Source organism: Geotrypetes seraphini, chromosome 11, assembly GCF_902459505.1.
Source record: "Geotrypetes seraphini chromosome 11, aGeoSer1.1, whole genome shotgun sequence".
Lineage (NCBI taxonomy): Eukaryota > Metazoa > Chordata > Amphibia > Gymnophiona > Dermophiidae > Geotrypetes > Geotrypetes seraphini.
This window is the reverse complement of record NC_047094.1, coordinates 51,440,875-51,455,147: the sequence shown is the minus strand read 5'-3', so window position 1 is coordinate 51,455,147 and position 14,273 is coordinate 51,440,875. Positions and strand designations below refer to the sequence as shown.

The window sequence follows — 14,273 nt, the reverse complement described above, 5'->3', positions numbered from 1 at the left end:
ACCGTGTCTTTCTTCATGTACGGAGACCAGTGCTGTACGCAGTACTCCAGGTGAGGACGCACCATGGCCCGGTACAGCGGCATGATAACCTTCTCCGATCTGTTCGTGATCCCCTTCTTTATCATTCCTAGCATTCTGTTCGCCCTTTTCGCCGCCGCCACACATTATGCAGACGGCTTCATTGACCTGTCTGTCAGAACTCCCAAGTCCCTTTCCTGGGAGGTCTCGCCAAGTACCGCCCCGGACATCCTGTACTCGTGTTTGAGATTTTTTATACTGACATGCATCACTTTACACTTATCCACATTGAACCTCATTTGCCATGTCGCTGCCCATTTCTCAAGCTTGATTATGTCATTTTGTAGATCTTCGCAATCCCCCTGTGTCTTCACTACTCTGAATAACTTTGTATCGTCTGAAAATTTAATCACCTCACTCGTCGTACCAATATCCAGATCGTTTATAAAGAATGTTGAAGAGCACGGGTCCAAGCACTGAGCCCTGCGGCACCCCGCTGGTGATACTCTTCCAGTCCGAGTATTGTCTATTTACTCCCGCTCTCTGTTTCCTATGCTCCAACCAGTTTTTAATCCACGTGAGTATTTCACCCTCGATTCCATGGCTCGCAATTTTCCGAAGTAGTCGTTCACGTGGAACCTTGTCGAACGCCTTCTGAAAATCCAGATATACAATGTCGAACGGGTTGCCCTTGTCTATCCGCCTTTACTCCCTCAAAGAAGTGCAGCAAGTTTGTCAGGCAAGATCTGCCTTTGCTGAAACTGTGCTGGCTGCTCCTCATTCCAGTTAATTTCTGGAGAGTTGTGGCCTGTTCATGCTGCCTTTTTCTAGAGAAAGTGATTTTTTTTGAAGTCACATTTTTTGGACCTAGTTTTGTACAGGTGATATTTATGAGACACTTTTTAGTTTCACAGATTATTGCAAAGACATGGTAAATGGGCAAGTCTAGATTAAATATGGGAAGCTGCAGGCTCATTTACCCAGGAAGATAGAAAACCAATGAGGAAGAAGAGAAACATTAACTTGGGGTGAAGATTCTATGACTGGCTGTTGGCATATATCCTTAGCCATGTGGAATTGTAAAACTGGGCAGACTAAATTATCTTTATCTGCCTTATTTATTTGAGCACACCTTTTATATAAAATGGGACTGTCTGTATTATTATAATTCCTGGAAATGACTAGTTTTTATTTTTTATAATCCGCCTAGAACCAAAAGGCTTTGGCAGACTATAAATCAATAAAAATAATGTAATAATTAATGAGGAGGCTTGACTTTCTGGTATTGGCATATTATTTAATTGCTATACATTTTATTTTATTATCCCAGGACAAGCAGGCATGATATTCTCACATGTGGGTGACGTCATCTACGGAGCCCCGGCGCGGACAGCTTTTCAAGCAAACTTGATTAAAGTTTCAAGTTTTCACACTGCACCACGCATGTGCGTGCCTTCTCGCCCACTAGAGGGCGCATCCCACCTCGTGGTCCTCAGTTCAAATTTTTCCGCGGAGCAAGAAAGCCCTGTGGATCTGAGCTCCAGTGTTTTTGCCTTCTAGCTGCCGCGTTTAGTTTGTTTTCCTTCGAATTAGTTCGCGGTGCTGTTTTTCTTTTCGTTTCCCTTCAAAAAAAAAAAAAAAAAAAAAGTCTTTCGTTTTTCATCGGGCTCCGGGGGCTCCCGGAATCCGTGGCCGCGGGACGTCGGTACGTTCCCGGCCTTCTTCTTTTTCTTCGTGGATGTCCCGTCCTGTTACGGGATTCAAAAAGTGCAGCCGGTGCGAGAGGTTGCTTTCCATCACTGACCCTCACCGGTGGTGCATTGTCTGTCTTGGGCCCGAACATCCGACAGACTCGTGTGATCGCTGTGCTACCTTCCAAAACAGGGCCCTCCGTCGCCGTAAGGCAAGAATGGCTGAATTGTTCGCCGCCGACGCACCGCCTAAGGCCTCGACGTCGGCCTCGGCTTCGGCCCCGGCCTTGACCTCGGCCTCGGCGTCCTCGGGGGCCTCGGCCTCGCCTCGGCCCTCTTCCTCGAAGGCGTCGTCAGTGAAGCAAGCTTCGGGTAAGTCCTCTGTTCCATCCCCTTCAGCAAAGAAGCCATCCTCGAGTCAGGCCAAGGCGGGTGGGTCGACCCCGGCCCCGCATCGGACCTCGACTCCGCACACCCCGAGGGAATACTCGAAACCGAGGTCGCCCTCCAGGGAGTGTGCCCCGGACTCGGAACTCCCCACCTTCGTGGGGATTCCGGCCTTCCAGGATCTCCTCCGAGCTCTGATCTCATCTGAGCTGTCGGGAGCCCTGGAAGTGTTGCAGCGTGCTGCGGTTCCGGCGGCCTCGACCTCGGCCGGGGCGCCTTCGGTCTCGGAGGCCCCGGCCTGGGCTCCCTCGGAAGCCCCGGCCTCGGCGACCTCGGCCTCGGGTACGGTGGCCCTGTTCGCCTCGGTCTCGGCCCCGCCCCGGACCTCGACCTCGGGAGAACCCCCTGAGCGGAGTGTAAGGCCCAAAGAAAAGTTGCGCAGAGTGCGCCGTCTTTCCTCCTCTTCCTCCGGGTCTTCCAGACACGCCTCGCCCTCGACGCGACCTCGGACGGGGCGTCGATTGAGGAAGTCTAAGCGGCCCCGAGGCTCGCCTCGGCGCGACCGTTCCTCGTCGTTCGGGGGCGAGGCGCTGCAGGTGTCGGAGTTGCGCCTCGACAACCCGAGGCTCCTCCGCTCACCTCATGGGAAGTCTTCCCGGGCCGCCTCGCCGAGGAAACGGGAGAGTGTCCCACGAACCCCGGGATCCTCACCCAAGGGTTCTGCGAGGAGGATAACTTCCCCTTCCCCCTCGAGGGCCCTCGAGAGGGGATCCTGGGATTCGGGATCGGTTAGGGATCCTCATTATTCCCATGAGGCCTCCCCCCTCTCCTCGGTGGGGCGGTCGAGAACCCCGTCCCCCCAGGCTAGGCCGTCCTCATTTTCATCCTTCGTTCAGGACATGGCCCAAGCCCTGGGGATTGACCTCATGGTAGGCTCTCGGTATTCCAAAGAATTTTTGGAGGAACAGGACCTCCCCACTCTTCCTAGGGAGGTGCCTAGACTCCCTCTCAACAGTGTCCTTCTGCAAACCTGGCTGAATAACTTGTCAAACCCTCTTACAGTCACGTCTGTGCCTTCAAAAATGGAATCGAAGTATAGGACGATTCCCCCTAAAGGGTTCGATAAGGCGCAGCTCTCACACCAGTCTCTTCTGGTGGAGTCTGCTCTTAAAAAAATCACAGCCCTCACGGGTTTCTGCGGCGGTTCCACCAGGCAGGGAGGGGCGGACCCTGGACAAGTTTGGCCGTCGCCTCTATTCAAATTCCCTGATGGCCACCAGGGTTCTAAATTACGCCTTCACCTTTTCCTCCTATTTGCGTGGTATGGTGAAGGACCTTCCTCAATATCGAAACTCGTTACCGGACTCCCAAAGAGCAGGATTCGATAAGTTTATGTCCAACCTGTCTCAATTGCGGTTGTACCTATTCCACGCAGTGTACGACGCCTTTGAGCTGGTTTCGAGGGTGTCGGCCCTCTCGGTGGCCATGCGCCGCTTGGCCTGGCTTCGCACCCTCGACATGGACCCAAACCTGCAGGAACGCCTGGCAGACTTGCCTTGTGTGGGGTCCGAGTTATTCGACGAGTCATTGGATGCGGCGACCAAACGCTTGTCGGAACAGGAGCGCTCTCTAGCATCCCTGGTCCGCCCCAAACCTAGACCCCCGCCGCAGAAACCCTTTCGGCCTCCGCCGCGCCGATACCCTCAGAAGTCGACCCCGGCTTTCTCGAGACCGCCTCCGAGACGTCCGTCTCAGCGAGGCAGAGGGGGACAAACCCAAGCCCAGGCGCAGGGCCCTTCTAAGCCCGCGCCTTCCTTTTGACGGGCTGAGCGGACGGGGCGGGTTCCCCTCCGCACTTTCACAGGAACCCCTTCCTATCGGGGGCCGTCTTCGGTCCTTCCGGGAGGCATGGACCGGGATTACCTCAGACGCTTGGGTGCTCCGGATCGTCTCCGAGGGCTACTCGCTCAACTTTGTGTCCTCGCCGCCGGACAGTCCCCCAAGTTTAGTCCCCTGCAACCGTTCGCAGCTACCGACCCTTATAACCGAAGCCAAAGCCCTCTTGAAGCTTCGGGCGGTCGAGCCGGTCCCCAAGGACCAGTGGGGTACGGGGTTTTACTCCCGCTACTTTTTGGTCCCAAAAAAGACCGGGGACCTGCGCCCCATACTGGACCTCAGGAAGCTCAACAAATTCCTGGCCCGGGAGAAGTTTCGAATGCTATCTCTCCCGGTTTTGTACCCCCTCTTGGGGGAAGGGGACTGGATGTGCTCCCTCGACCTGAAGGAAGCATACACCCATGTTCCGGTGCACCCCGCCTGTCGAAGATTCTTACGATTCCAGGTGGGGGACCTCCACCTCCAGTACAGGGTACTGCCCTTCGGCCTGGCCGCGTCCCCACGAGTATTCACGAAGTGCATGGTGGTGGTTGCAGCAGCCCTCAGGTCACGTGTTCCCTTACCTGGACGATTGGCTCATCAAAGCCCCGACCAGGGAGGGGGTTATCTCAGCGACCCGACAGTCTATTGCCTTCCTGCAAACTCTCGGGTTCGAGATAAACTTTCCAAAGTCTCAGTTGAGGCCGTCGCAGTCTCTTCAATTCATAGGTGCGGTGCTGGACACGGTGCGCCTACGCTCCTACCTGCCGACCCAGCGGTTGGAAACCTTGGTACGGATGAGCCGCCAGGTCTCTCAACTATCGAGGGTGTCGGCCAAGCGCATGATGATGCTGCTGGGCCATAGGGCCTCGACGGTACATGTCACGCCGTTTGCGAGGCTACATCTGAGGATCCCTCAGTGGACCCTCGCGTCCCAGTGGCGTCAGGAGTGCGACCCGGTGTCTCGCCTCATTTCGGTAACTCCGCCCTTGCGGAAATCGCTGCGTTGGTGGACAGACTCTTCAAATCTGTCCATGGGGCTATTGTTTCGCACTCCGCCTTTTCGCAAGGTCCTGACCACGGACTCCTCGGAGTACGCGTGGGGAGCCCATCTCGACGGTCTTCGCACGCAGGGCCTGTGGTCGACAGAAGACCGTCAGTGTCATATCAACGTGCTAGAGCTGCGAGCCATCTTCCTAGCACTTCGAGCCTTCGTTCACATATTGCAGGACCAGGTGGTCCTCGTCCGCACGGACAATCAGGTGGCAATGTATTATGTGAACAAGCAGGGAGGAACGGGGTCATGGCCCCTCTGCTCCGAAGCTCTTCGCCTCTGGGAGTGGGCGGCCTCCCGGAACATCTTCCTCCGGGCGGTCTACATCCAAGGAGAACGGAATTGCCTGGCGGACAAACTGAGTCGACTTCTGCAACCGCACGAGTGGACTCTACACTCAGCAGTTCTACGCGAGGTTTTCGCTCGCTGGGGAACACCACAGGTGGATCTGTTTGCCTCTCCGGAGACACACAAACTACCACTATATTGTTCTCGGATGTACTCGCAGGACCGTCTGGAAGCGGATGCCTTCCTACTCGACTGGGAAGGGAGGTTCCTGTATGCATTCCCTCCGTTCCCTCTGATCATGCGAACGTTGGTACACCTAAAATCGTCCACGGCCACGATGATTCTCATAGCACCTCGGTGGCCGCGTCAGCACTGGTTCTCCCTGCTGCTCCAGCTCAGTGCCAGAGAGCCTCTTCCCCTGCCTGTCTCTCCTTCTCTGCTGTCTCAGAGTCAAGGATCCATGTTACATCCCAATCTGCAGTCATTGCACCTGACAGCCTGGTTTCTTGTTCCCTGACTCCTCCGGACCTGTCTCAATCGGTGAAGGAGGTGTTGGAAGCCTCCCGCAAGATCTCGACGAGGCTTTGCTATGCGCAGAAATGGACCAGGTTTTCCACCTGGTGCTCGTCTTTTCACCTGGATCCGGTATCAGTTCCGGTATCCTCGGTTTTAGAATATTTGTTTCATTTGTCGCGCTCCGGCTTGAAAACCACTTCGGTGCGGGTTCATCTCAGTGCGATTTCTGCTTTCCACCAACCTCTGGAGGGACGCCCTCTGTCACTCCATCCCTTGGTGACACGCTTCATGAAAGGGTTACTCAGGGTTTGTCCCCCTCTTAAGCCTCCGTCTGTCGTGTGGAATTTGAATGTGGTTCTGGCTCAACTGATGAAACCCCCGTTTGAGCCACTCAACAAGTCCCTCTTGACATTTCTGACTTGGAAGGCGGTGTTTCTAATTGCCCTCACCTCCGCCAGGCGGATTGAGGAGTTGCAAGCCTTGGTTGCGGACCCTCCTTTCACTGTCTTTCATCACGACAAGGTGGTCCTCCGCACCCATCCTAAGTTTTTACCTAAAGTTGTTTCTGACTTCCACCTCAATCAGTCCATTGTCCTTCCTGTGTTCTTCCCGAAGCCCCACTCCCATCCTGGCGAGACGGCGCTTCACACGCTTGACTGTAAGAGGGCGTTGGCATATTATCTTCAACGCACCAGGCCTCATCGGAAGGTTCCTCAATTGTTTTTGTCCTTCGATCCCAATCGATTAGGGCATCCAGTTTCCAAGCGCACTCTGTCTAACTGGTTGGCCGCTTGCATTTCCTTTTGCTACGCTCAGGCTGGCCTTCCTCCCCCGGGTCGAGTCACGGGGCACAAGGTCCGAGCGATGGCAGCTTCGATAGCTTTCCTCCGATCCACCCCGATGGAGGACATATGTAAGGCTGCCACTTGGTCTTCGGTTCATACATTCACCTCTCATTACTGTCTGGACACTTTATCCAGGAGTGACGGCCGGTTTGGCCAGTCAGTTTTGCAAATTCTGTTTTCCTAAATTGCCATCCTCCCACCTGCCCTTTTTTGGTTAGCTTGGAGGTCACCCACATGTGAGAATATCATGCCTGCTTGTCCTGGGATAAAGCACAGTTACTTACCGTAACAGGTGTTATCCAGGGACAGCAGGCATATATTCTCACAACCCGCCCGCCTCCCCGGGGATGGCTTCCTTGCTAGTTATGGAACTGAGGACCACGAGGTGGGATGCGCCCTCTAGTGGGCGAGAAGGCACGCACATGCGTGGTGCAGTGTGCAAACTTGAAACTTTAATCAAGTTTGCTTGAAAAGCTGTCCGCGCCGGGGCTCCGTAGATGACGTCACCCACGTGTGAGAATATATGCCTGCTGTCCCTGGATAACACCTGTTACGGTAAGTAACTGTGCTATTTTTTGCTATATTTTTGCTATATTTATTTAATTGCTATACATTTTATTTTATTTTTGGATGTTTTATGCCATATATGTGGATTTATTATTTTATATCAATTAAAGCATATAATAAATATCTAAATTAAATTAAATCTACTTAAGGTCCATACTCTGATCTGTAGAGAATGGGCCATAGATTATGTAAATCATACCTAATATGAACAGAAGAGGAGAAAGTAAAAGCTGAAGACATAACTGCATGCAAAGAGTTGGTTGAATTAATACAGGTCTGAAACCTGAGCAGTAATGGCAAGGCTTTTCCTATTGCTATACCTATTCATCAGATTAATTACCTATCTCACAAATGCCAAACAAAGCAATCAAATTTTCATAACATCAAGGAAAAGGTTTTCATTCTGTTAACAAGATACATCAATGTGCATGTATTTCTCTGTGTATGATGCTCTGTGTCTCTCTCTTAGTTTTATGATTCCATTGTGGCTGCAATTTCTGAGTAGTGACAGATAAGGGAACCTTTGTCCTGTATACAGCTAATCTTCTACTCCACTTCTATGCTTTCAGAGCTCCTAAGCTGCTTGATGGCAGGTGTGCAGTGCCACCTGGACAGTAATCTGCTCCAGGTGCGACGGCTTGGGATGATCGTAGCAGAGGGCATCAGTTCCTGCATCAGTCCTGATGGCTCTTGCCTTAAGTTTCAAGTAAGATTCTTTGAGTTTCTTAAAGCTCTGATATGCTCTGAAAGATAGAGTGAGAGCCCACCGGGACAGTTAGGGAAAAATGCTTGAGTACCTGAATAATTTGTAATCCGCATAGAATTGTAGGATATACGGAATATAAATTATTAGAAAAAAAAAATAATAATAATGGAGGGGAAGGCCCACCATTTTGGACTGATGGGGCCTCGGAGCAGGAGGGACTGAGCATCTCTCCTGCTCTCAACTTGTCACAAAGGTATTGGGGAGAGGTTTTAGGGAGTGGGCATCCCTCCTGCCTTTTTGGGTGGGGAAGGGGGAAGGGGGAGGGGAGGGGATAGTTTAGGGGCACCTGGTGTGGGGAGGGCCTCCCTTGGCAGCAGGGAGTGGGCATCCTTCCTGCCATTTTTCATTTGCATGGGGGAGGGGTGTCCCTCCTGCCAATTTTCTCTTGTGCATGGGGGTGGTCACCATGGCAGACAGGAGTAGGCATCCCTCCTGCTGATTTTCACTGCTATGGGGGGTGGTCTCCTGGTGCTGGTTCATATGGGGGTCTTTGGGGGAGGGCGGACACCAGCATGGAATTTTGTTTTCAATGGGGCAGATATTGTACGTGTGTAACACACACACAACATCTGTACCATTAAAAAAGAAAAAAGTCCCAATAGTTGAGAGGCTTCCCCAAACCGGCTCTGTGCATGTATCAGTCGCTATCAGAGTGATTGATCGGATGGGAATTGCCATGAACCTCTGTGCAAATAATTTGCATGAAAGTTTTTCCAGAGTCAGCCAAGAAATTGACCAACAGCGATTCACAAGGTCTTTAACAATCATATTTTGCGCATCTAGCCCTGAGAGCCCAGAGTTCTTCAGCTTGATATGCACAATTTATAGGGGTGTGGGAAGCCTGCATTCAGTTTTGTGAAGCACAAATTCTCAAAACCTTGTTCCAGATTGCAATTTGTTGAATTCCATAAGGTTTCTGATGGTGTGTTGGGAATGACTGCCAGAGTTAGTTGGGGAGGGAGGAGGGTTCATAAAAGAGGAAAAATGTATAACTCTCACCTCTTGCTGTGTTGTCTTATGGGACCAATTCATCAAAGAAACTGATATACTGGCCAACTGTTTGTATGCTATGCTTTAATAAAGAGATATGAGCATAAATTTGAAGGTAACTGCATAAATCAGTTTGAATATCAAAGTAATCGTGTAATATAATGGAGTTCTTTTGAGATGCTTAAGTGTAACTATGGTTTGTTCTGGGATCATAGTATGAAGAAGATGAGCAAAGCAGAGAACTGCTTTCCCTTTTGACACCTGCAGTCCAGACAGTTGACCCCCAGCCTCCAAAAAATGGGTAAGCATCTTTATTTATCCCTGATAGCTCTTTCTTAAGTGCTGGAAACCTAGTTCTTCAGCAGTTAACCCTATGTGGATCTTGGGCTCACATTTTAGCTTGGCTTCTGTTTTTACCCTGTCAGAGAACATTATGGAGAGCATTTAGTAGTGGCCCAGTGGAAGTTCTGCTGCCTCAGCACCTCGAGGTTGTGGGATTGATCCCAGTGCTGCTCCTTGTGACCCTGAGCAAGTCCCTTAATTCTCCATCGCCCAAGGTACAAAATAAGTACCTGCATATATGCAAACCGCTTTGAATGCATAATCACAAAAAGTTGGTGTAGAGGTCCCATCCCCTTTCCTTCCTTACCCCTTCCTTTAGTTCCTATTCTTTTAGATTGAACTTGGGACCCTCTGAATTAGTTGCTCCCTTGAGTCAATTCCTCACATGACACTGTAGTATGCCACCTAGTGTTGTGAATACTGCCTCTGCAGTATTGTTAGACATCTTATTCATATTGAACTTATAGGCATATGAGTCTTGAACCAGTGGGTTATTCACCTCTAATCGCGAGTTGTGTGGAAAGCATCACGTAAATTTTTTCAGCTCGCCTCCTGTATTACTGGGTTGTGTTATAGCTCCTCAGTTTTTACTTGCTACATGCAAGTTGAAGGTGTCTGTCTGATCTGCTCTGATTTTGGTTTGTTGTTTTCAGGTTTATTATCCTGAATTTGAGGCTTCATGGTGCTTCAGAGGTCCTCAGTTTTATTGGGGCAGCTCTGCCTGGGAGAAGACACAGACTCTTTTGTCAGAAGTCTGTAGCTGAGAGGTTATCTACCTAGTCAGTCTGCTTTAACACTTTTGGAAAGCTCAGGGGCCATTCCCCCAGAAGGAAGGCTCGCTCCTGGTTTGTACTGGAGCTTGAGCACAGCCTATGTGGCATGTGGCCCCGTGTCGGTCTTGAGGATTTTATTGGGTGCTGGCTGCGTTCTTCCCCCTCCCCCCCTGTCGCTATGGGAGTCTGAGGTCTCAGTCCCTTCTATAGTCTGATTGGCAGCCCGAAGAAGCAAACATTTGGAACTTCTTTACATACTTGTTAAGGCATCTTCCAGCTGCTGTTTAAACTGAAGCAGGCACAGCACCATCTTAAACTGTGAGTACAGTACATTGAAGTCTATGGGAGACATCAGGGGGTGGGGGAGGGGGTGGCATGGTTCTTTAATTGCATTTCTTGAGGTTTTTGGGGCTAGAATTTAGGTCCCCTACCCAGGCCATTTTTTGGTGCTAAATTGCTGCTGCTGCCGTTGCAACCATCTTGAATTTCCTGATTTGCCTCAAAAACACCTTGATTTGGTTTAAAATTGATAGAGATGAACTCCTCAGGTTTTACCCCTGATTCATGCCAGATTGGCACTGGATGGCTGGCTGAGGAGCATCTGTGTTTCATATTCCTTGGGGGCTTAACCCCCTTTTTGTTCCTCTAAAGCAGGAGAGTTGCAGGTTGCTTTTTTTTTTTTTTTGGGTGTGTGTGCAAAAATCCCTTCCAGAGCTCTTCGATAGTGATGTGGCAATGTGCGGATGCATAGACACCTCTGGGCCCATAAGGAGACATGGAATGTCCTTGCAGATGTCCTTAGGGTATACTGTTCTGGACTTTATTCCTGATTTTGTTCAAAGCCTATTTGGTTCATCGGGATCTCTCTGCACCATCTGAAGTCCCGCTAGCCTTTGTGCAGGGGAGTTTGCCCTTCCAAGTGCAGTGCCACTTCAGAGTGTTCATCTGCAGGAACCGGAGGTTCATTTGGAGGCAGACTGGGATGACTGGGGATCAAAATCAATGCCTTTACTCCCTCAAAATGAATCTTAAGTGTTGGAAGATTCAGGGTCTCAGGCTGAGGCTAACATTCAGGAGTTTGTGGCAGCCCTGGACCAAGAAGAGTACTTAATAGTGTGCCACCTTTTTAAGCCAAATGTTTTGCTGGAGGTCATTACAGAATCATTACGTGTATCGAAGTTTGAACCCCCACAGGCCTTTGCTGCTCAGCATTGTATCATGAGCAGCTTTAAGCCTCTCGCCACCTTTTCTCCTTCGCATCCTGACGTTACAATGATGCTAATGGAGCTTTGGAAAGCTCCAGAAGGTCCCTTGTGGGTTGCCAGAACTATTATAGTGGTATTGGCTGGCTCCTGTTTTTCAACAGCGGTTTGTCCTGCCTAAAGTAGATTTGCTTGTAGCACAGGTTACCAAGCATGCTTCTCTGCCTAGTGAAGGTAGATTGATTTTGAAGGATGCCCAAGATTGCAGGGTGGATTTAGTCCTCAGAAGACATTTTGAGGCCTTTGCTTTGCAGCAACTCCCTTTGTTGCACTTGCCTGCTATACTGTATTGCATCAGGCTCCATCAGAGGAGGTGTTCACTTACCCCCAGTTACTAATTTCAGTGGTGGATTGTGGCAGATGGCTCTATAAGATGTGTTTAGGGTCATGAGCAAGGTCTCTGTTTATTCTGTCTCCACCCGTGGAATGCTCTGGAAGAGGCAGTGGGTGGGAAATTCTGCTTCTAAGGCTATCTTTCAAAGGTCAAAGCTCTTTGGCAAAGGGCTGGATGATCTTATGGATAGTGTGGCAGATTATCACCCTAAGTCTTTGCCAGACAGGAAACCATGTGCCCCTGGGGATTTGGGTCTTGGTACTTTTAGTGGTTCTCGGTGGTTTTGCCAATCCTCAGTAGGGTCCTCTGCTCAGAGAATATATTGCAGCTCTTGACAGAGGTTTGGAGTCTGTAGGTGAGGGCACCTTCAGGTTCCTGCCCACAGCAGTCTCCAAGAAGTCCCAATGATGCAAGACCAGTCACCAAACTCCCGAGGGTAAGAGGAAGGTTGTCAGCTTATTTGTTTGGACCATTGGGATTTGTTTGGACCATTGGGTACTAGACATCATTTGAGAGAGCTACAAGCTTTAATTCTACTGGATCTATTTGTGGACTCTGGCCACACAGCCAGAGAAAGCGGTAAAGGTCTGAGCAACTGTAAAACGGCTCATTGGTATTCCAGCCGTAGAACTCATACTGACTGAGGAATTGGACTTGGGCAGATATTTTATATACTTTATCATGCCCAAGAAAGACTCAACGACTGGAGGCCATTCCTGGTTTGGAGTCGGTCAGTGTAGCATGGAAAGTGCTCCGATTCTGGATGGCGACCATGCATTCGGTCATAGCTTCAGTGGCTCCGGGGGAATTTATTTCTTTTAGATCTAACGAAGGCTTGCTTGCATATTCCCATATTTCTAGCTCACAGAAAGTTCCTGAGATTCCATGTGCTAGAGAAATTTTTCCAAGGCGAACTGTGATAGAGCAGTGGCGCAAGTTGTACAACTACTGCATGACCTGGGTTGGATCATCAATTTACAAAAGAGCCACCTGGAGCCAGCATAATCCCTCGAATACTTGAGGATTCAATTCAACACAGTAGAAGGGTGTGTTTTTCTTCCAGAGCCATGCAAACTGAAGCTAAGACATCAGATTTTGGAGATCTTGGCAATGCCTGCTCCTCCTCCTTGGCACTATATAGAGGTCCTGGGGGGTCAATGGTAGTGACTGAAGAGGTTGTGCTGTGGAAGAAAGCTCATTTATGCCCTCTCCAGGACATGTTGTTGTCCTGCTGGTCTCCGCAGAAGGGTTTTCTCCAGATATTGCTGACCTGGAAGGCGGGAGCACACCAAAATTTGCGTTGGTGGCTCCGGCTGGAGTCATTGTCTAAAGGCTTGCCTCTCCAATTATCCTCTTGTGTGAGAGTCATTGCGAGGGACATCCAATTCAGGGCTGATGGTTAACCTTTCAAAGGAAATGGTCCATCAACACATGGGAGCTGAGAGCCATTCGTCTAGTGCTGCAAACTTTGGAGAATACCTTGGAAAGCAGTCGGGGTTTTCTCGGACAATGCTACAGCTGTGGCATATGTCAACAGGCAAGGAGACACCAAGAGTGCTGTGTTGAAAATGTAGGCCCAGCTGTTTTGCTGGGCAGAAGTTCATCTGCAGGCTCTATCAGTAGTACATCTAGCGGGTGTGGACAATGTGTAGGCTGACACTCTCAGCTGGCAGACTCTGGACCAGGGAGAATGGTCTTTGTCTGGGTAGCAGAGAAGACAGTGGGAACAGACAAAGAGCAATCCACCAGAGCCAGCAGGGTAAAATTGTCTTTATTTCAATCCAGGATGTATAGTAATAAGGACCTTATTATTGTATGTCCTGGATTGAAACAAAGAAGACTTGATTTTACCCCGCTTGCTCTGGCGGATTGCTCATTGTCCATTTGCATTGTTTTCTCTGCTGCACTGTGCCCATGGGTTCCCGTCCTATTGGACTCCTTGGTGGTACTTTGTCCTGGTAGGCTATCTACAGCATTGTAAGTTGCTGGGAGCATCCGATGTTCAATTTCATGGTGTCAGAAACCACAAGAGAGTGTCTTGATTCTTCAGCTGAAGATTTGAGCCTGGAAGCGCCAGCATGGATGCTCTAGTATATCCTTTGCCAAAGACAGGAATGTTGTACGTGTTTCTCCCGTGTCACATGATAAGCCAGATAATTTGCAGAATAGCAACCCACCTGGGGTTAGTATTATTATTATTTTATTTCTTATATACCGCCAAACCGTAGAAGTTTGAGACGGTTCACAACAAAGAAGGGCTGGACAATCAGCGAATAGTTACAATCAGTGAATACAGATACAACAAAGAATCAGCGAATACAGTTTACAACAAAGAGGGCTGGACAATCAGCGAATAGTTACAATCAGCGAGTACAGGTACAATAAATATGCGTGTGCAGGGAACAGGTTAAATAAGAGGGGACAAATGTAAGGTGGGCAGGGCGAAGAGGTAAGGCAAAAGAGAACTTGGGGAGCAGGGGTAGGGAGAGAAGACTTAGGTAATCCTGGTTGCTCCAGTTTGACCACATCAGCCGTGGTACAAGGATCTGGTGAGGCTACAGAAGA

The 14,273-nt window shown here is 49.9% G+C and overlaps 1 protein-coding gene across 5 annotated transcripts in view; it reads left to right on the top strand.

Annotated features, from left to right (window-relative positions):
* Window positions 1-14,273, top strand: part of TELO2 (telomere maintenance 2) — a 134,488-nt gene that overhangs the window by 37,741 nt on the left and 82,474 nt on the right. For all 5 annotated transcript variants that reach the window (XM_033914598.1, XM_033914597.1, XM_033914594.1 and 2 more), the window contains 2 exons: window positions 7,811-7,947; window positions 9,213-9,298. In XM_033914598.1, the coding sequence (XP_033770489.1) occupies window positions 7,811-7,947; window positions 9,213-9,298 (223 nt within the window). The remainder of the gene's footprint in view (window positions 1-7,810; window positions 7,948-9,212; window positions 9,299-14,273) is intronic.